Here is an 18,064-nt window from a genome sequence, read left to right as displayed (position 1 = left end):
TCTCTCTCTCTCTCTGTCTCTCTCTCTCTCTCTCTCTCTCTCTCTCTCTCTCTCTCTCTCTGCGTGCTCATGGCCGGCCTCTGTTTCTCTACTCCTCTTTTTTCTTCCTCTCTCTCTCTCTCTGACTCTACTACCCCCTTAACTCCTCCATGCCCTGAATAAACTCTATTCTGTACTATACCTCCATGCGGCTGGTCCCGGGGGGGGGGGATTCCCAAGATGGGTCCCCCAGAGGCATCCTCCTTGCCCCCATGCCTCTTCGCCCCTCCATGGAGCAGATCCCCCCTCCCCCACTCTCTTCATCTTTTTCCTAACACAGTATAGAATAGAATTTATTTAGGGTATGGGGCGGGGAACTGAGAGTGTAGTAGAGACAGAGAAAGGTAAAGAGAGAGACAGACAGGCAAACAGACAGACAGAGACAAACAGAGAGCAGAGGAGTAGAGGCTGGCCATGAACATGTGGAGGGGGGAGGGGAATGGGAAGAGATGGGACAGAGAGGGAAGAAAGGAAGAGGGCAAGAGAGTGATAAGGGGGGCAAACAGCTCCTTTTATGCTAAGTCAGGCATACTTGGCTGTTGCCAGGTAACTTTGGGGCAGAGCCTAGAAGGAATGGTAACAGAAAGTACTCCTGTAACAGTGCCAACTTGACAAGGTCTAGGTCATTTAGACACACTTCTGGCCTTGTTTATGGGAAATTGTCTTCAAAACATAGCTATTTAGTTATTTTTTAAATATAAATATACACGACTGTTTGGCTACATATTTGTCTGTGCACCACTTGGGTGACTGATGCTCACAGGAACCGGAAGAGGGCACTGGATTCCCTAGAACAGGAGTTGTTCAGTTCAGATGGTTTCCAGTTACCATATGGGTGCTGGGAATCAAACCCAATCCTCTGGAAGAACACCCCGTGCTCTTGAATCTGCTAAGCCATATTTCTAGCTCGGGAGGGCAATTACTTTGATTAAGTTAATTGATGTGGGGAGATCCGTTTTAATTGGGCAGGACCATTCTCTGGGCAGGAGATCCTGAGCTATATATAAAATGGATTAATGGAACTGAGCCCATACATTCACATTCATCCCTGTTTTCTGATGTTGCCACGTGTCCAGCGACTTCTAGCTCCTGCTGCCTTGGCTCTTCCCTCCCTTCCTCCCTCCCTCCCTCCCTCCCTCCCTCCCTCCCTCTCTCCCTCCCTCCTTCCCCCGCCCCCCTTTCTCTGATTGACTGTATCTTGAACTACCAGATAAAATAAGCCCTTTCTCCTTCAAGTTGCTTTTGTGGGGGGTATTGTCATTGTAGCAACAGAAAAAGAAAAGGAAAGGAAAGGAAAGGAAAGGAAAGGAAAGGAAAGGAAAGGAAAGGAAAGAAAAGGAAAGAAAAGAAAAGAAAAGAAAAGAAAAGAAAAGAAAAGAAAAGAAAACTAAGACTTCCTCCGGACAGAGTCTGGGGGAATGCTCAGAGGACCGGGGTGGAGGGGGGGAGGTCTCTCAGCCCGGGGAAAAATGAGACTGCTTCTCTTCGCCAGCAAGGCTGGCTGAGGCTTGCTTGGAGCAGAATGTGTTTTTCTGGTTCTGTCTCCAGTCGCGGGGCTGGGGAAGCTGCCTTTGAAGTACAGGTGTTGTAAACAGAGGCACACAGCGCTGCTTGGCTGCTCCTCTGGGAACCAGGCAGGATCCCTGCAGGCCAGAGGCAGACTGCAGCTGCTGGCGGAACGCTCCCTCCCCCTCACCTTGGTCACGGAGGTGGGAACCCGGGCCAGGCACCCGAACCTTGAGTCTCTCTCAAAGGAACAGAAGGTTTAGGCGTCTTTGTTCATCTGCTCGCTGGATGCTCCTCCCTAACCCTCCGGCCACCGGACTTTTCACTTGTCCCGAAGGAGGAGGCTGCTGCTTGTGGTGGAATCTGTCATACAAGCTTATCTCTAAGGAACAAAAAAGGGGGCAGAAGTATGTAAAAACCAGGAGAAAGATTCTTTCTTGATGTCACCTTGCCCTCCTCCCTCTTCAAGTCCCTTCTGGAGTTTGCCCGTTATGTGGCTGTTCTCTGGACAGAGGAAAACAAAACAAACCAACAAAACCCTCACCACCCAGGACAAAGGGCTAATTCTGCCGGGGAGAACCCTACAAAATGCTGGCCCAGCCCGAGTCGGACAGAACCGGACACCTGGGTTCCTAAGGATTTGACACTGGCATCAAAGACTCCCTTTTGGTTCGGAAACCTACCAGCACGCCCAGCCTGGCACTCAACCTTTCTGAGCCCAGACTCTCCACCCAGAAAATGAGGATGACTTTGCGCTCCTGGGTTGTTGACTCCTTTCAAATATACCTTTCTCCTGGTTCACTCAATCGAGGTTCACCCGTTTATGCTCAGTCGCTGCCTCTCGGGCTTTGAGCTTCCTGAGGACAGAGACTTAGCGTCCTCATTCCTCAGCAACCAGTACCACTTAGCACAGAAGAGGCAACAGGAAGCAGGGTGATAGTGATGAAGAAAGCCTCTTTTTTCTTTCTTTTCTTTTTTTTTTTAAGGGTTTTGTTTTTTTGGTCTTTTAAAAATTTTTTGAGGGGGGTGGTTTTTATTTGTTTGTTTGTGTTTGTTTTTGTTTTGAGACAAAGTTTTTCTGTGTAACAGCCTTGGCTTCCCTGGAACTCGCTTTGTAGATCAGGCTGACCTTGAACTCATGATCTACCTGCCTGTGCCTCCAGAGTGCCACCACTGCCTGGAAGAATAGCTCTCTCTTTTTTTTAATGAAGATAATTTTATTTTATATTTTTTAATTTATTTTATGTATATAAGTACACTGTGGATATCTTCAGACACACCAGAAGAGGGCATTAGATCCCATTTCACATGGTTGTGAGCCACCATGTGGTTGCTGGGAGTTGAACTCAGGACCTCTGGAAGAGCAGTCAGTGCTCTTAACCATTGAGCCACTCTCCAGCTGGGAAGAAAAACTCTTAACACAGGTCTTGTACACGTGTGTGTGTGTGTGTGTGTGTGTGTGTGTGTGTGTGTGTGTGTGTGTTGTAAAGTGGCATAATTTATGTGGTCAAGTTGACTATTTAACAGAGGAGAGAGTCAGTGTGGACAAGAAGAAGCTGTTATTTCTGCTCTAAAACTGGTTAGGAAAAGAAAAACAAACTATGCATTGGGCCTGCGTCAGGTGGCTCTTAAGGGATCAATCCCAAGCATCCCTCACGCACCTTGATTCTAGCCACCTTGGTCCAGTCAGTGTTTTATCTCACCCCTCTTTGTTAAAGATATGGGTCTAAGAGTCAAGAATCCTCTAGGGCTTCAGAAATCCCGCTGTCTGCTTTAGAAGGCTTGGAGAGAATAGAGAAAGAAATGTCTTACCTAGAGGAGACATTCATGCTGTTAGGAAAAGATAGAGTGGAGGGTATGTTTTATGGAGGTATGGTGAGGTATGAGGGGAGGAAGATGCCTCTGGTAGACCCATGTTGGGCATCTCTTCCCCTGAGAGACCAACCACACAAAGGTATAATATAGAATGAATTTATTCAGGGAATGGGGAAAGGAGTTAAGAGGGTAGCAGGAGACAGAGAGAGTGAGGAGTAGAGAAGTAGAGGCCGGCCATGAGTATGTGGAGAGAGAGGAGGGAAGGGAATGGAGAGAGGAAGGACAAGGGGGTAAGAGCAAGAGAAAGAGGGCAAGAATGTAAGGGGGCAAGCAGCCCCTTTTATAATGCCAGGTAACTGTGGGGCCGAGGGTTTTTTTTTTTTTTTTTTTTTTTTTTTTTTTTTTTTTTTTTTTTTGCAGGAGCGGCCCTAGTGTTAGCACACACTATTAAGGCTTAGGATGGAAAACCTTCTTTCCGATAAGCAACAACGTTTATATGCATGTGTGCCACATGAATGCAGGAACCCACAGAAACCAGAGGGCATGAGGCCCCACGGAACTGGAGTTACAGGAGATATGAGTAGCCTGCTAGGAGTTCTAAAGACTCAGTGAAGCTAGGCTCTCTGCAAATGCATTTAATTTCTTAACGCTGAGCTTTTCCCAACAATTTTCTGAATAAAAAGCAAATCCCAAACATTATCTGGACAGTAGAAAAACTAATCCCAGCACCCAGGAGGAGGAGGCAGGTGGAGAAGCCGAGGTAGAGGCAGGAAGGCAAGTCAGGCAGTGTTTCTCCTCACCCATACATATCCCCTGATCCATGGCCGTCCTAGCGAAAAGTTGTAAATATTATTTCCCCTAAGTTGTCCTTGACCCCACCGGTCCTCCACACTGGCTAGATCTGCATATGAGAGCTCCATGTCCTCCTTGAATGGTGGGGGGAGGGGCTCAGAGACCGCTGCACCTGCGCACTGTGCTCCGAGGGGTGCCCCCCCCCCCGCCGGCTGTGGAGCATTGCGCATGTGCATGGCCAGAGCACTAGAAGGTTCGCGGGGGCGAGGAGACCTCAGAGCGGCTCCGCGTGTCCGCCATCATGGCGTTCGCGCCTATGGGGCCCGAGGCCTCGTTCTTCGACGCCCTGAATCGGCACAGGGCTTCCCTGTTGGCCATGGTGAAGAAAGGCGCAGGGGAGACCCCTACCGGGGGCACCCACGTGACCTCTAGGTACAGCAGCTCAGCAGGGCCGCAGAAAGCCCGGGAAGGTTCCTCATGGCGCCTGAGTGGGCGGCGTGAGGAAAGTGTCAGAGACCACTTACGAGCCTCGAACTCAGTGCTTTCTGGTGCTCCCTAGTGCTCCCTGGTGGTGACCACTTCCCTGTACACACCAAATGTTTTCTAGAATGTTCCAGGCGCATCCCTCTGGCCTAGTTCCTCGGTTTATCAGTATCCTTTATAGTCAGAGAGCCTGAGACTTGGTTTGGATTTATTTATTTGTTATTTTAATGAAAGCTGGGCTTTAATCCCAGCACCTGGGAGACTGAGTTTGAGGCCAGTACTTACAGGACATCCAGGGCTGTTAGACGGAGAAACCCTGAAATCCCGTGTTGAAAATGTAAAAAAAAAAAAAAAAAAAAAAAAAGATATATATTTTTTGGGGGGGGGTAAGGAATAGAAGAGGAAAGAGACAATGAAAAGCATTTGTACTCTGAAATATCATTAGTTTCTCAGCACTAACAAAGATGTCAACACATTGTAAGTAATTTATAATAAGACATTTTTCTTGGCCTAAAGGGAGCAGATGGAATATATTGTAAGCAATCTCTTCGCAATCAACTGCAGAGATTTTCCTATGGTTCACCTGACTATATCTTAGCCTTCAAAGTTTGTCCCAAACTACTCCAAACTTTGAAAAAAATTTTTTACAAAATACTAAATGTCTTCAAATCTGTTTCCTGATCTTTTTTCCCCAGTAGAAATGTTGAAAAATGAGCGGATGTTAAAACTCAACATTTTGCCCATCTTCCTTGTTTAACTCGATTTTCCTCCCTAGACAATACACCAATGTTGCTTAAAATGGTGTATGTGTCTGTGTATATTGTAAAGTGGCATAATTTATGTGGTCAAGTTGACTATTTAGTACAAAACTCACTTTTTTTCGTTTTTTGATAGTGATTAAATTTTTTTCCTTTTGAATCACTAAAATTTAAAAATGGTTAATTTTTAGGCATGATAGCAATTTTAGGGCAATGTGCTACAAGAAAGTGTGTGTGTGTGCACGCACGCATACGCAGGAGCACACGTGTGTTAATATTTCTGCATTGCATTCTTGGGAAGGAAGTTCAAAGCTAGTCTTACATCATCCTCAATTAAAACATTTTACAGTAGTATTTCAAGCCAAGTCTGTATTGAAGTTCAGCGCCATTGAAGTAAGTTAATGTGAGTAAATAAAAAACGTATTTGTAAGTTGTATTAACTCGTCATCAACGTAAAAGGGTTCTTTGAAAGATGGTTTACAGGTAAATCTAAATTTTTGTAAGTAAGCATGGTGAGAGCAGTTGTTTGAATGCATGCCTAGGTAAGAACTTAGTAAGAGGGGTGGCTATTGACGTGTATTCTCAAGGCCTAAAAAGACAAATAGAAACAAGTTGTGGAGGTCTACACCTGCAATCCCAGCACCCAGGAAACCAAGGCAGGTTTGTGGGTTTGAGGCTATTCTGGACTTCATGGTGAGTTAGTTCCAAGCTAGCCTTTGCTACCTTGTGAGACTTTGTCTCCAAAAACAAGACAAACCAAAACAATAAAAATATAATGACGTACAGAAATTGTGCCAGGTAGTGGGTGTCTATGCCTTTAATCCCAGCACTTGGGAGGCAGAGGCAGGCAGATCTCTGAGTTTAAGGACAGTATGGTCTACAGAATGAGTTCCAGGACAACTAGGGCTACACAAAGAAACCCTGTTGGGGCTGGAGATGGGAGGTTGTCTTTGTATTGATGTGGGAAATGTTACATGGTATAAAATTAAATCACGGTGTGTTTATTGTTTCAGTTCTGAGGTTCTTACATCTATAGAAAATATTATCCAAGACATAGTCAAAAGCTTGTCAAGAAACGAAGTGCCTGTCTTCACAATAGACAACAGATCACGCTGGAAAAACATAATGTGGGCATTTTGCGATTTTATTTTTACATTTTAAAAAGATGTGTGTCTGTGTCCCTGTGTATGTACCTGAAAGTGCATGTGCCTGTGAGTCCCCATGGAAGAGGGTATCAGATCATCTGGAGCTGGAATTACAGAGTGCTGGGAACTGAACCCCAGTCCTATATGAATAAGAGCAGTAAGCACTCTTAGCTACCCAGCCAGCTCTCTAGCCCTTGAAGTTTTATTTATCTGAGACAGTGTCTTACTACACTGCCTAGCTGGCCTGGAACTCACAATGTATACCAGGCTGGCCTCAAATTTACAGAGATCTGCCTGTCTCTCCTTCCCAAGTTCTGGGATTAAAACGTGTGCCACCATGCCTGGCCCCTGAAGTTTTGTTTTAAAATTCGGTGCCTATGTTGTTATTTCAGTTTCTTTAAATCAGAGTTACAGTCATATGTTATTCTTTTTTATCGTCTTTACTGCCCCCCCCCAAAAAAAAATTAGCAGGTTTACAAAATCCATGCCTCACAGGAGGGCTATAGAAACTAGACATCAGTGTGAAAGATAAGGCAAAGATAGGCAGGCTAGCAACTAGATGTGCTCTGAGGAAGGGAACGGTTCAAAGTCTGTTTGCTCTAGTTCAAAATAGCAAGACTTCCCCTCAAAACTAGGGAGACACCCTTAATGTGATTGTCTCCCAGTCTGCAAAAGCAAACCATTGCTCAGGCTTTGGACTTGGGGTTGCCAAGCAGAGCACAGTGCAAGCATTGTGAACTCAGCACAGGGATAAGGCTCAGTCCTTATCCTGTCTTAGGGTGATAAAGGACTGTCCTTTCTAGCCTGTATCCCCTTCTCTACTGAGGGACAGACTTTGGTTCTCAGACTTTGTAAAAGTTACAGAGATAGAGGGACAGGGTGAAGGAGCCTTTGTAAATATTATTTTAAGATCAGTATAACTGGCATAAGCTATATACTTGGACAATGTTTTTTGAAAAATGGTTTTCACACAGCTTCCATGAAGCTGCTATGTGCCTGGTGCCTTCTGCCACCTTTAGGAGAGCTGGGAGGTTCAGTTTAACAAATTAATATCAGTAGTTCACACAATGTCACTTTGTGTGTAAATTGAAATAAAATATTTCAAAAATTATTAAGTTGAGCCAACTTATTAGCTGAGAATGAGGAATGACAACATGAATAAAATACGTAATAGTAAAGTGTGTGTAAGTACTTAATACACACTGTTGCCCCAGCCAAGAACTAAACGCACGTGCCACTCTGAAGCATGCTTAGTATACTCAACCCATAGCTAGTCACCTAATAACTACCTATAGTGATTTAAACCTTCCCGTATTCCTGAGCTCCAGTGCCCACATACAGGAGCAATATGGGAGATGGCTGGCTGTCGAAAGTGCTGGCTGTGTGGGTGGGAGCAGATGTGTTAGGCTACCCTGCCCCTCATAAAAGCTAGCATTGGCATATGCCTGTAATCCCAGTGCTGGGGAGGTGGACCCAGGCAGACCCTATGGCTTACAGACCACACAGTCTACAGTAACTGGTGAGCTCCAGGACAATGAGACAGAGATTGTCATAAGACAAGATGGTGGTACCCACAGAACACTAATCAAGGCTGGCCTCTGGACTCTACCCCTGTGTACTTGATATGCAGGTCACACTGAGTGTGTGTTAGCTATTCAGAAGTTAAGACCTTCTCATTTTGTCTCTTTGTTTTGAACAAAACTACAGGTTTGAAGATGCTGTCGGCCTTCAGATGATACCTCAGTGTACCACAAGAAGAATCAAAAGTGATTCGCCAAAATCAGTTAAAAAATTTGGTAAGTTAATCTTTGATGGCATTCAATGACCAATAAATGAGTGATTTGTAGAGTGTACCTGTTTCTAGTTAGATGTCTTCAGGTGTTCTTGAGTAAGTAACTTGGCCTTAAAATAAATTTCTTCAGCTCTTTATTGTCAGTAACATCGGGAACATGCTTCTTTCAAAGTAAGCAAACTGTTGTTGGTCCATGTTTAGGGGAATTACTCTGGTTACTACCCAGAAAGCACTTGATTTTGCCTGACTCGTTGGATAATTATGCCTTACCTAGCCTTTCTCTTTTAGAAAGATAATTTTTAAAGTATAGCAGACAGTTGGGGACAGTTATAATTTTTGATTAACCACTAGGCATGGTGGTACATGCCTTTAATCCCAGGACTTGGACGGGAGGCAGACAGATCTTTCTTTGTGAGTTGGAGGCCAGCCTGGTCTACAAATCAAGGTTTAGGACAGAGTCTTGGAAAAAAAGAACAATTGTTTCTGATAGCATTATCTTCCAAATTGGTAAAGGTAAATTGTTTCTTATGTCTTATTTTCCAGCTCTAATTCTGAAAATATTGTCCATGATTTATAAATTAATACAGAGCAACACTTATGCAACCAAGAGGTAAATATATTGTTCTGGCAAGTTCATCTTCAAATGTGCAATGCAGTGTGAGATTCCGTTAAACTGACTTTTTTAACTTTTAAATTTAATGTCTTTGGGTATTTTGCCTGCCTGTGTGCCTGTGCACCACATGCATTCCTGGTCTGAAGGAGCCAGAAGATGGTGGCAGTTCCCCTGGAGCAATATAGGACTGGCCTTTCTAGCCTATATCACCATCTCTGCTCAAGGATAGAAGGTTCTCAGACTTGTGAAAGTTACAGAAATAGAGCAACAGGGTGAAGGGTTACAGATATTTGTGAGCTACTATGTGGGTGCATAGAATTGAACCTGGGACCTCTGGATGAATGGCCAATGCTCTTAACCACTGAGCCATTCTTCCAGCCCCCATTAACTTTTAAAGCATGCTGTGAAAAGCCATGAAGCCTGGATCCTGCCTGGGTAATAAGGATCTTGGTATGTTTCCTGCAGTATGTGTTCTCTACAGTGTTGTGTCTGTCACAGTCCAGGAGCACATTCTCATTCAGTGTTGACCTTATATTTGCATAGAGATATTTACTACACTGACAGCCAGCTCTTTGGGACCCAGGCTACGGTGGACAGCATTATAGATGACATTTCCTGTATGCTGAAAGTGCCCAGGAGGAGTCTGCACGTGGTGAGCCACGCAAGTACAAAACACTGCCATAGAGTCTTGCTGAGGCAGACAGGTCAGCTGGAGCCACACAGTGAACTCTTGACTAGGACCAAGGGTCTCTGCCCTTTTTATGTCATTTGATACTAAAGCTTCTCAACATAACCTTAATCTGTTCCCAATGTGTTCCTTTGGTCGAATGAACCAAAGCAGGGACCTTATCAAATGTTTTTATTTTCTAAAGACCCTCATATGTTCTCACCTTCATCTCTACCCAGATTCTGCCCTAAGCTAAAATACAAGTAACTTAACATGTGAGCATAAGGAGAGGCTTGGAGCAACAAATACATTAGTGGGGTGTTTTCAAATATATTTTTCCCAGTTATCTTCATCCAAGGGGTTGATTGCTGGCAACTTGAGATACATGGAGGAAGATGGTACCCAAGTCCAGTGCAACTGTAGTGCCACGGTGAGCATCTTCCCACCTCACCTGCTCAGGGACACACAGCCCTTCCATTCTGAAATGAATTTCCTTCCTATGTTTTTGTGTGTAATTTATAGATAAGGCTAAAAATGATTTATTATTGTGTGAATATAAGCATGATGTGTGTGTGTGTGTGTGTGTGTGTGTGTGTGCTCACAGGTGCCTGTGTGCCACAGCACAAGTGTGGAGGTCAGAGGTCAGAGGACCACTTTCAAAAACAGTTCCTTCCTTCCACTATGCATTCCTGGGATCAAACTCAAGTCATTAGGCCTGTGTGGCAAGTACTTTTACCCACTGAGCCAGCATGCTTGAGCCCAGAGATGAACCATGTGTGTTTTATGGGGACAGGGGGTCTGCATACAGTTTTCTTATGCTGTCATGTGGGAGTAAACAGACACACGTTCTTTTGAAATGTGCTGTTATTTTCATGTAGCTTGTGGCACGGCAGCCTTTTTGGAATGGCTGTTTACATAATCTGTGTGCTTCTGAAGTGAACGTATTTCATCCCTAACCCCTTGCTGATCTAGAGCGGCGGTGTAGACGATCTGCTGCTCCATCAGACAGGGCCCAGTGCTGCTGAGCCTGCAGCAGGACACTTTCCTCTGCCTTATCTGCTTAAACCCCACATGTGCAGAGTATCCACAACCTTCTCTGTTTGGGAAACCACAGGACCGTGTGTGCTCTCCTAAGAGCTGGTCTGCTCCTGCCTGAGCAACAGTTTCTAGACTGACTACCATCAAAGAGCAAGAGCCTAGGACTGTTGGGGTGGATTGTAAATGCAGCTACACCTACTTTCATTTAACATTCAAACTGTGTTTTTAACTCAGGCTACTGCTGTGCCATCTAACATCCAAGGAATGCAGAGTATCCTTTACTGGTGAAACTGTTTAAACTGGAATGTTCCTTCAGTGAGCTTTGCCCTCCTGCTGTGTAACAAGCATGTTAGGCTGTGGAGACAAACAGCCACAGTCCCCTTGCTAGGGCTCCCAAGAGCTCACTGTAGAATAAGTACAGGCCCTTGTACACCTGGGTGGAGGTAGATGTCTTGGGTAAAATGGAAGCCTTTTCCCAAGAGCAGGCTCTGGGTCGAGGCATACAGCACAGTGATGGAGTGGGTGACGATGCTGGGGTGCTGTGACAGTAGTTTCTCAGCCTTAGCGCTGCAGATCTGATCACAGATGCGAAGTTTCTGTTAATAGTCGAGAAGGACGCAACATTTCAGAGGCTCCTAGATGACAACTTCTGCAGCAGGATGTCCCCATGCATCATGGTTACGGTAGGATACCAGCCTTTCTTTACCACCATGGCGCCTGGAAGGAGGGTTCCAACAACAATGTGAGCATCATGACCCTGTCCATTATAATGTGTTATCTGGCACCACAGAGCAGAAGTGTCCACAGTATGTATTTCAATGTCCCCAAACCCAACTCAGGTTCAGACTATATCTCCACTCTTAGACACCAGCAGTTTTCCAAAACAGGGTTTGTTTTCATGCTTCTCTGTGCCCCACACATTCCTGCTGCTGCAGGTTTCTCCAGGGTAGCTCACAGTGCCCCTGCCTGTTGTTCTTCACATGGGTTTCTATCCCGGGATACTCACTGGGTCAGTGCAAAGGAGCTTGCTCTTTGCAAACATCCATGTCCAGTAGTGGAGACAGCCCTGGAGCTTCAGGATGGCTTTGCAAAAGGCAGTGTCTCAGCTAGCCCAGAAATGCAGCAAGCAGGAAGACAGAGACAGGAGAAAGGCTTTCTGGGTTCCCTTACATAAGGGCTTTCATCCACTTAAGTGGTCCCATCCTTCTGTTCTCTACCCCAAACCCCTGTCTCCTGAACTCACATTGAAGGGTACAGTTCTGACATGAGTTTGGGAGGGACAAATGTATCAGTCCATTGTGGGCAGTTGGCTTCCTGTGGTATGGTGGGATGGTGATGGGGTTTGTGAGCCTGAGTAGCCACAGGCTTCAGGAGGAAAGAAAGCTTGGGGTGCACCATGCAGGGGCTGCAGAATGAGAGAGTGGACCAGGCTCCCCTCTTCGGTGATCTCTTCCCAGTCTGCCTTTACTGAGCTGTAAAAGACCTGCTCCTTGGAGAAGAGAGCTGTCTTCAGTGCTCTGGTTTGTTAAATTGAGCAGGAGCACAGCCTCAGCAGAGCAAGGAGAGGGTCTATGAGGGAGTGTTAGGCAGCTGGGGAGCCTCGCATGTCCTGTCCTGTCCCATAGCATCCTGACTCAGAGCTTTGCACAGTATGCTTTATGGCTGCCTGTGGGTCAGATGGCTTCTTGGGAGGTTTGGGCTCATCTCAGTGTGAGGATGCAAGAGGATGACTGAGCAGGAGGACCGCATGAGGATGTGACTGCTGACTGTGAGGAGTCTCTGTGGCACCTTCTGTAGTATCACCACAGAGCCACAGGAGGACACGAGCACTCAGCTCTTTATAGGAGAGGTTCCTACTGTGATTCTGACACAGGATGCCTTGGGGTGATGGCAGGAAACTCTAGTGGCATCTGCTTAACTGTAAGAGCCCAGAGACAATATAAAAGATAGAAACTCGGCGAGTGTTCAGTCGGTCTTTCCTTGCATCAAGGTCACCAGGGTCTCCCTGTGAGCCGCCTCCTGGCCCTTCCTTTGCCATCTGAACACTACAGTGAGCACCTTTAAGTGTGCAGGCCCTTTACTACGTGTGTCCCTGAGATGTTTCCCTGGGATAGCCTCTTCAAACAGGCACACCCAAGCAGAGGTGTGAACATGTGGCCCCTTTCCTGTTGCACAGTTCCCTCACTATCCGCACCAGGTTTCCCCTGGAAGTCAAGATGGGGCCCATTTGTCAGTGTTGATGAAATATGGGCGGAATGGACCCTGTTCCTTTTCTGAGGTCATAATGCCTGAGTCTGTCTGCTTCTCAGGGAAAGGGTGTTCCAGATCTGAACACGAGGCTCTTGGTGAAGAAGCTGTGGGACACCTTTCATATCCCTGTGTTCACACTGGTCGATGCTGATCCCTACGGTAAGCCTTCCTGGACAATAGTCGTGACTTTTGTGTTGTGATTGTGTTTTTCTGCTTTTGGAACATTCGCATGATACATTTATGGGCCAGGGGCAAGCTCAGCGGTAGCATACTTGCCCAGCATGCACGATGTCCTAGGTTCGATCTCCAATATGGAAATCAGTAAATAAATACATTTAAGAAACTAGTAATACAGTCAAATTAAAGGACGTAATTATTCAATGTGATGTTTAACATATGAAACTGAGAAAATACTTTTTCATTGGTAATATCTACAGAAATCAAAGTTTTAGATGTTAGATGAAATTTAGAGTGTAGATTCTATAGCTGTGATCTGAGTCTAATCTTAAAGCTTACTCTCAACAGGCATCGAGATAATGTGCATCTATAAGTACGGATCCATGGTGAGTACAGAAGAGTGAATCTGACCTTCTGCCTCCATACACGTACATTCACTGGGGTGTCTGACGTATATGCCTAGTAAGGCAAGGCATTCCAGAATGTTCTAGGGGAGATGGTGATCTCTTCAAGAGCCAGTGTGTGCTTCAGTGGTGTGAGCCCAGCTCTCAGCATCAGCAGCATACTGACAGGTAATGGAGAGATGAGGTATGTGCAAGAAGTACAGCCATTCTGCCTACACTCCTAAAGAGCATGAGATAGTCTATAAATGTCACATGCAGCTTCCAGTTTTGACTTCGCCACTGAGAATGCTACAGTGAGAGAGGGGAAAACGCCATCAAGTCCACACTGAAGCCTACCGTGACCAAATTCAGCACCTGTAGAGCTACAAATCCTGGTTCCCTCCAAAGTGGCTGAGTCTGAATCTCCAAATAATCCTGTAGCTCAGCCAAGTTCATAGCAGAAGGGTGGCAGAGCAGGGCGGAAGGGAGCGAGTGCAGGCCAGAGAAATTACTAGAGGAATGGTCTAGAGGAGGTGACCGGACACAGCCCTGCTCTTTATTTCAGTCCATGTCTTTTGAAGCCCACAATCTCACTGTCCCAGCAATCAGATGGATCGGTCTCCTCCCTTCTGATATTAAAAGGTAAGATGGTGCCTGATGTCACTTGCTGTCTGTAGTCATGAGTTAAATTTCTTGGGGTTTCTGTTATTTAAACAGTTTATTAACTGTTTAAAGTCCAGGCATGGTGATACATAAAGAGGCTCTGTCTCAAAAAACAAAACAAAACAAAGCAAAAAACAACAAAGGAGCTTAATGAATTTAGTTAATTTCACTTTCAGCTAGCTGTGATTATTTTTACAATTATGGTTAAATCCCTTGTACACATTTTTTTTGCACTTAAAAGAATAATGCATGGAGAGACGTGGCAACATACTTGTGATCCTGTGCTTAGGGGACTTAGGGTTGGAGTTTGAGAATTTTCAGCACTTACAGTGGAGAGCCATTTGAGGCAGGGCAGTCCTAGGTGGCTGGTGATTCTCTGCCAACAGCCATGACCTATCCCCAGAAACCTCAGGTTCTCAACTGTTCTTTGTCATCTGGTTTTTGCACACAACACACTGTGATTCCTTTTTTGAACCAATAAATATGTTCTCTCCTGTGACCTCATGGAAACAGTTTCTACTACTGAACTTCAGCTCTTCCTGTGCTAGCATTTGTTCAGGCCATCCCTCACTGCTACTCTGGGAGGCTGTAGATGATAGGGAGATCAAAGGTTCCCCAGCAGTTACCTGAATCTTTATGCAGTCTCTGAGGATTCCCAGAGACTTGATGGGTCAAAGCATTTTCGAGGCTTTCCCTGACTTCAATAGGTTCATTGATTTGTTCTCCCTAGAGAGTGAGCCACCTGGCCCTCACTATGGGGGAGCATTGCTTTTCAGATACTTTTAAAAAATATGTATTTATTTATTTATTATATATAAGTACATGGTAGCTGTCTTCAGACACACCAGAAGAGGGCATCAGATCTTATTACAGATGGTTGTGAGCCACCTTGTGGTTACTGGGATTTGAACTCAGTCAGTGCTCTTAACCACTGAGCCATCTCTCTGGCCCTCAAATACTTTTAAAAATATTTATTTAATGATGTGCAGGTATTGTCCCCAAAGCCTTGGAACCTATGAAGCTGGAGTTACATGTGGCTATGACCTACTAATACAGACGCTAAAATCAAACCTGGGTCCTTGCAAGAGAAGTATGCACTCTTAACCACTGAGTCCACCCATCCCTCCAGCTCAAGCATCCTCTTGCTAGTCTTTCCCCTGAGAAGAACTTGAGTGTGTGTGGGATTTGCTGAGGCAGTGAGCTGTTTTTGTAGATGTTTATTTCCGGAACATGGGGCCCATAAAGCTACAGAGTGAGTAGGAAGGAAGCATTCCTTTTGGAGTCTTCAGTGTTTCCATAGTTTTCAATGTGTCCATTAAAGAGAAGCAGAGTTTCAACCAATGCAGTGTACTTACCATGGTCACAATCTCTGGAAGTGACCTCTTTGCATGAAGGCAATTTCAAACAGATTTGGAACATGGAACCCCATGGCTTTTAAGGCAGAGGTCTTGAAAGAACTCCAGTGGTGGCTCATAACCCCCCACCCCAGTGCCCTCAGAGCCACTCCAGATAGAGCTATGGTCAAAGGGAAGGGGCTTTAAGGGGCAGCACTAGGTTCCCTTCAGACATCCATACAGGAACTGCCACTGGCAGATGCTCATAATGATGGGGACCTGAGAAAGGCTTAAATTAGAACCTTGGAATTTCAAAAGCAGATTATATCCATCATACGTCCAGGTATCTCTACTGTTTTCAGACTTCAACTAAATAAGTTTGCATCCTGCATAAGATATATGTCCTTGATGCTCAGACCTGAGTGCTTATAGACTGCCACTTCCTGACTTCTTTGAGTGCTAACCACTGACCACTCCTACCAGAGCTTAGGACTGCAGGAACAGAAAGCTCCTGCTTGCCCATGCTGAGTGGCTCAACTTGATGTCTGACGTCAGTGTTTCATTCAATAAGACAGTATCTGACTATCTGTCCTCATCTTTTGAGGGTGAAGAGAGGGAGGGAACCAAATCTGTTGCTATGACAACACAAACTTCTACTTTGAACTTGGAAAACTCCCTAGCCTATGTCACAGAGCCCCCAGATGTTGGGCTTAAGGGGAACAATGGACTAATTTCCTCACTTTTCTTGGTTTGTTGGTGTAACATCATAAATGCAGACAAAATAGATGTGTTACAGGAACATCTTAGTTTTACTGATCATTCCCATCCATTAATTCCAGGTTAAATATACCTAAGGATGGTTTGATCCCACTGACAAAGCATGACCAGATGAAGCTGGACAGTATCCTGAGGAGGCCTTACATTGCCTACCAGCCCTTCTGGAAAAAAGAGGTAGGTGGTGTGTTTTTATAAAGCTCTCTTTTCACTGTCATGGTAGCTGTGCACACAATACCTTCAGCTCATCCTTGAACTTCTGTTTCAGTTTTTATCACTGTTACTGATTTTTAATTAATGCGCTCAGTTAGTGAACAAAATAATGACTTTTATTGTGGCACTTCACACATATATATCATGGTACTTTGCTCATCCCCACACACCCCTGCAGAGCCATTCCTCTCCCAGCGTGCTCCCCTCTGACTTCACACATACCTACCTGTTAACCCTAGATTCCACATGAAAAAGAAGACATGCAGCACATCTTTCCCTCCCTCACTACCAGGTCTGTCTTCCCAACATTCCCCACACTGAGAGCCTTCCTCCTGACTCAGTGCCTCCTCCAAGTTCATGTCCTACATGAATATATTTAAGTTTGGACTCAGCACATGAAAGAAAGCATGCACTACCAGTCCTTCTGAGTCTGACTTATTTTCCTTTCCTGAGTCTGACTTATTTTCTTAAAATTCTATGTCTGTAACAACTGATCCCAGCATAATTTGGCAATGATGGTGTGTTGGAGTCACATCCATGAATCGCTCTGACAGTGGAGGGACAGAGGAATCCAACAGGGAGATGTCTGTCTGTGCTCCTTCACAGTTACGCCACTTTATCAGTGATGAAGTAGTGACATCACAGTTTATGGCATTAAAAAAAGAAAAAAAAACTGTAAAAGTCTTAGAGCAAAAGCTCTGTAGTCCTGAGACTGTACCTTACCTCTTGACCAGTAGCCACTCTAGATGTCCCTAGTGGGTCTGAAGACTGTCTAGTCTGCAGGCCTGACACATGGTGGTAACACTGTGGAACCTTCTGGCAGATGGAAATGATGGCAGACTCTAAGATGAAGGCAGAGATCCAAGCCTTGACCTTCCTGTCGTCAGACTATCTGTCCAGAGTGTACTTACCCAACAAGCTAAGGTTTGGAGGATGGATATAAAATCACAGCGGGGGAACGTGGACCACCAGAGCTCTCTGTCAGCTTGTTTGAATTACAAACACTGGGTGAAGAAGTATCTAGTCTTGTTCTGCAGCAGTAAAGATGATTTTACATTAACACAGTTTTGTCAAAGCAAACTTCATAGTGCTCTTTAGAAGGTTTAATCTTCTATAAAGATGGTTTCTTAGTCTATGTTCTAGTGTGATTATAAAATAATTTATTTAATTTTAAATTTTTATTAGAAAAACTGTTACATATCATAAAAGTCTATAAAAAATATTTACTTCCCGAGACATAGCTAGTGTAACATGAAGTGTCTCACTAGCAACAAGACAGCAAGTGACCCTCGAGAGGTTGCAAAGAAATCACAAGGTATTTCTTCTAGTACTTTTTTTTTTGCCTCATGGTTAATACACCTGTGAAACTAGTAAAGCATATTATAAACAAGTATTCAAGTTGGTGTGTGTCCCATTTCGTCTTCTTCTAAGTTTAGTGTGCTCCTCTACCCATAACACTGTCCCAGAGCCCCACACAACGTTGCTCACAGCCAGGCACCTGGATTCCACTCTGTTCCCCGAGTACTGAGATTTGCTGCAAGCAGGCTTCTCTTGCAGTAGCCTATGCTACCCGCTCCTCTAGCTTAACCATGATTTTGTCAGAGTTTGTCAGACAAAAACCT

General features: G+C 44.9%; 1 protein-coding gene across 4 annotated transcripts; it reads left to right on the top strand.

Moving 5' to 3' along the window:
- Positions 1–4,453: 4,453 nt before the first annotated feature.
- On the top strand, positions 4,454–17,385 carry SPO11 (SPO11 initiator of meiotic double strand breaks; the record flags this gene model as incomplete). 4 transcript variants are annotated; one of them, XM_080925269.1, is made up of 13 exons in its annotated part: positions 4,454–4,584; positions 6,407–6,520; positions 8,246–8,334; positions 8,874–8,940; positions 9,487–9,595; positions 9,954–10,040; positions 10,883–10,919; positions 11,222–11,331; positions 12,958–13,057; positions 13,424–13,461; positions 14,024–14,100; positions 16,295–16,406; positions 17,266–17,385. In XM_080925269.1, 13 exons carry the CDS (start codon positions 4,454–4,456, stop codon positions 17,383–17,385), a joined length of 1,191 nt encoding a protein of 396 aa, XP_080781395.1. The 4 variants fall into 4 exon arrangements, with proteins under 4 accessions (XP_080781395.1, XP_080781398.1, XP_080781397.1 ...); XM_080925272.1 differs by lacking the exon at positions 6,407–6,520 and having other exon boundaries at positions 11,234–11,331; XM_080925271.1 differs by lacking the exon at positions 6,407–6,520.
- Between the last annotated feature and the right edge of the window lie 679 nt (positions 17,386–18,064).

The sequence above is a fragment of the Micromys minutus genome (genome assembly GCF_963924665.1).
Source record: "Micromys minutus genome assembly, chromosome: 11".
Taxonomy (NCBI): Eukaryota; Metazoa; Chordata; class Mammalia; order Rodentia; family Muridae; genus Micromys; species Micromys minutus.
Note: the sequence above shows the minus strand (reverse complement) of the source record. Positions and strands in the feature narration are given on the sequence as shown.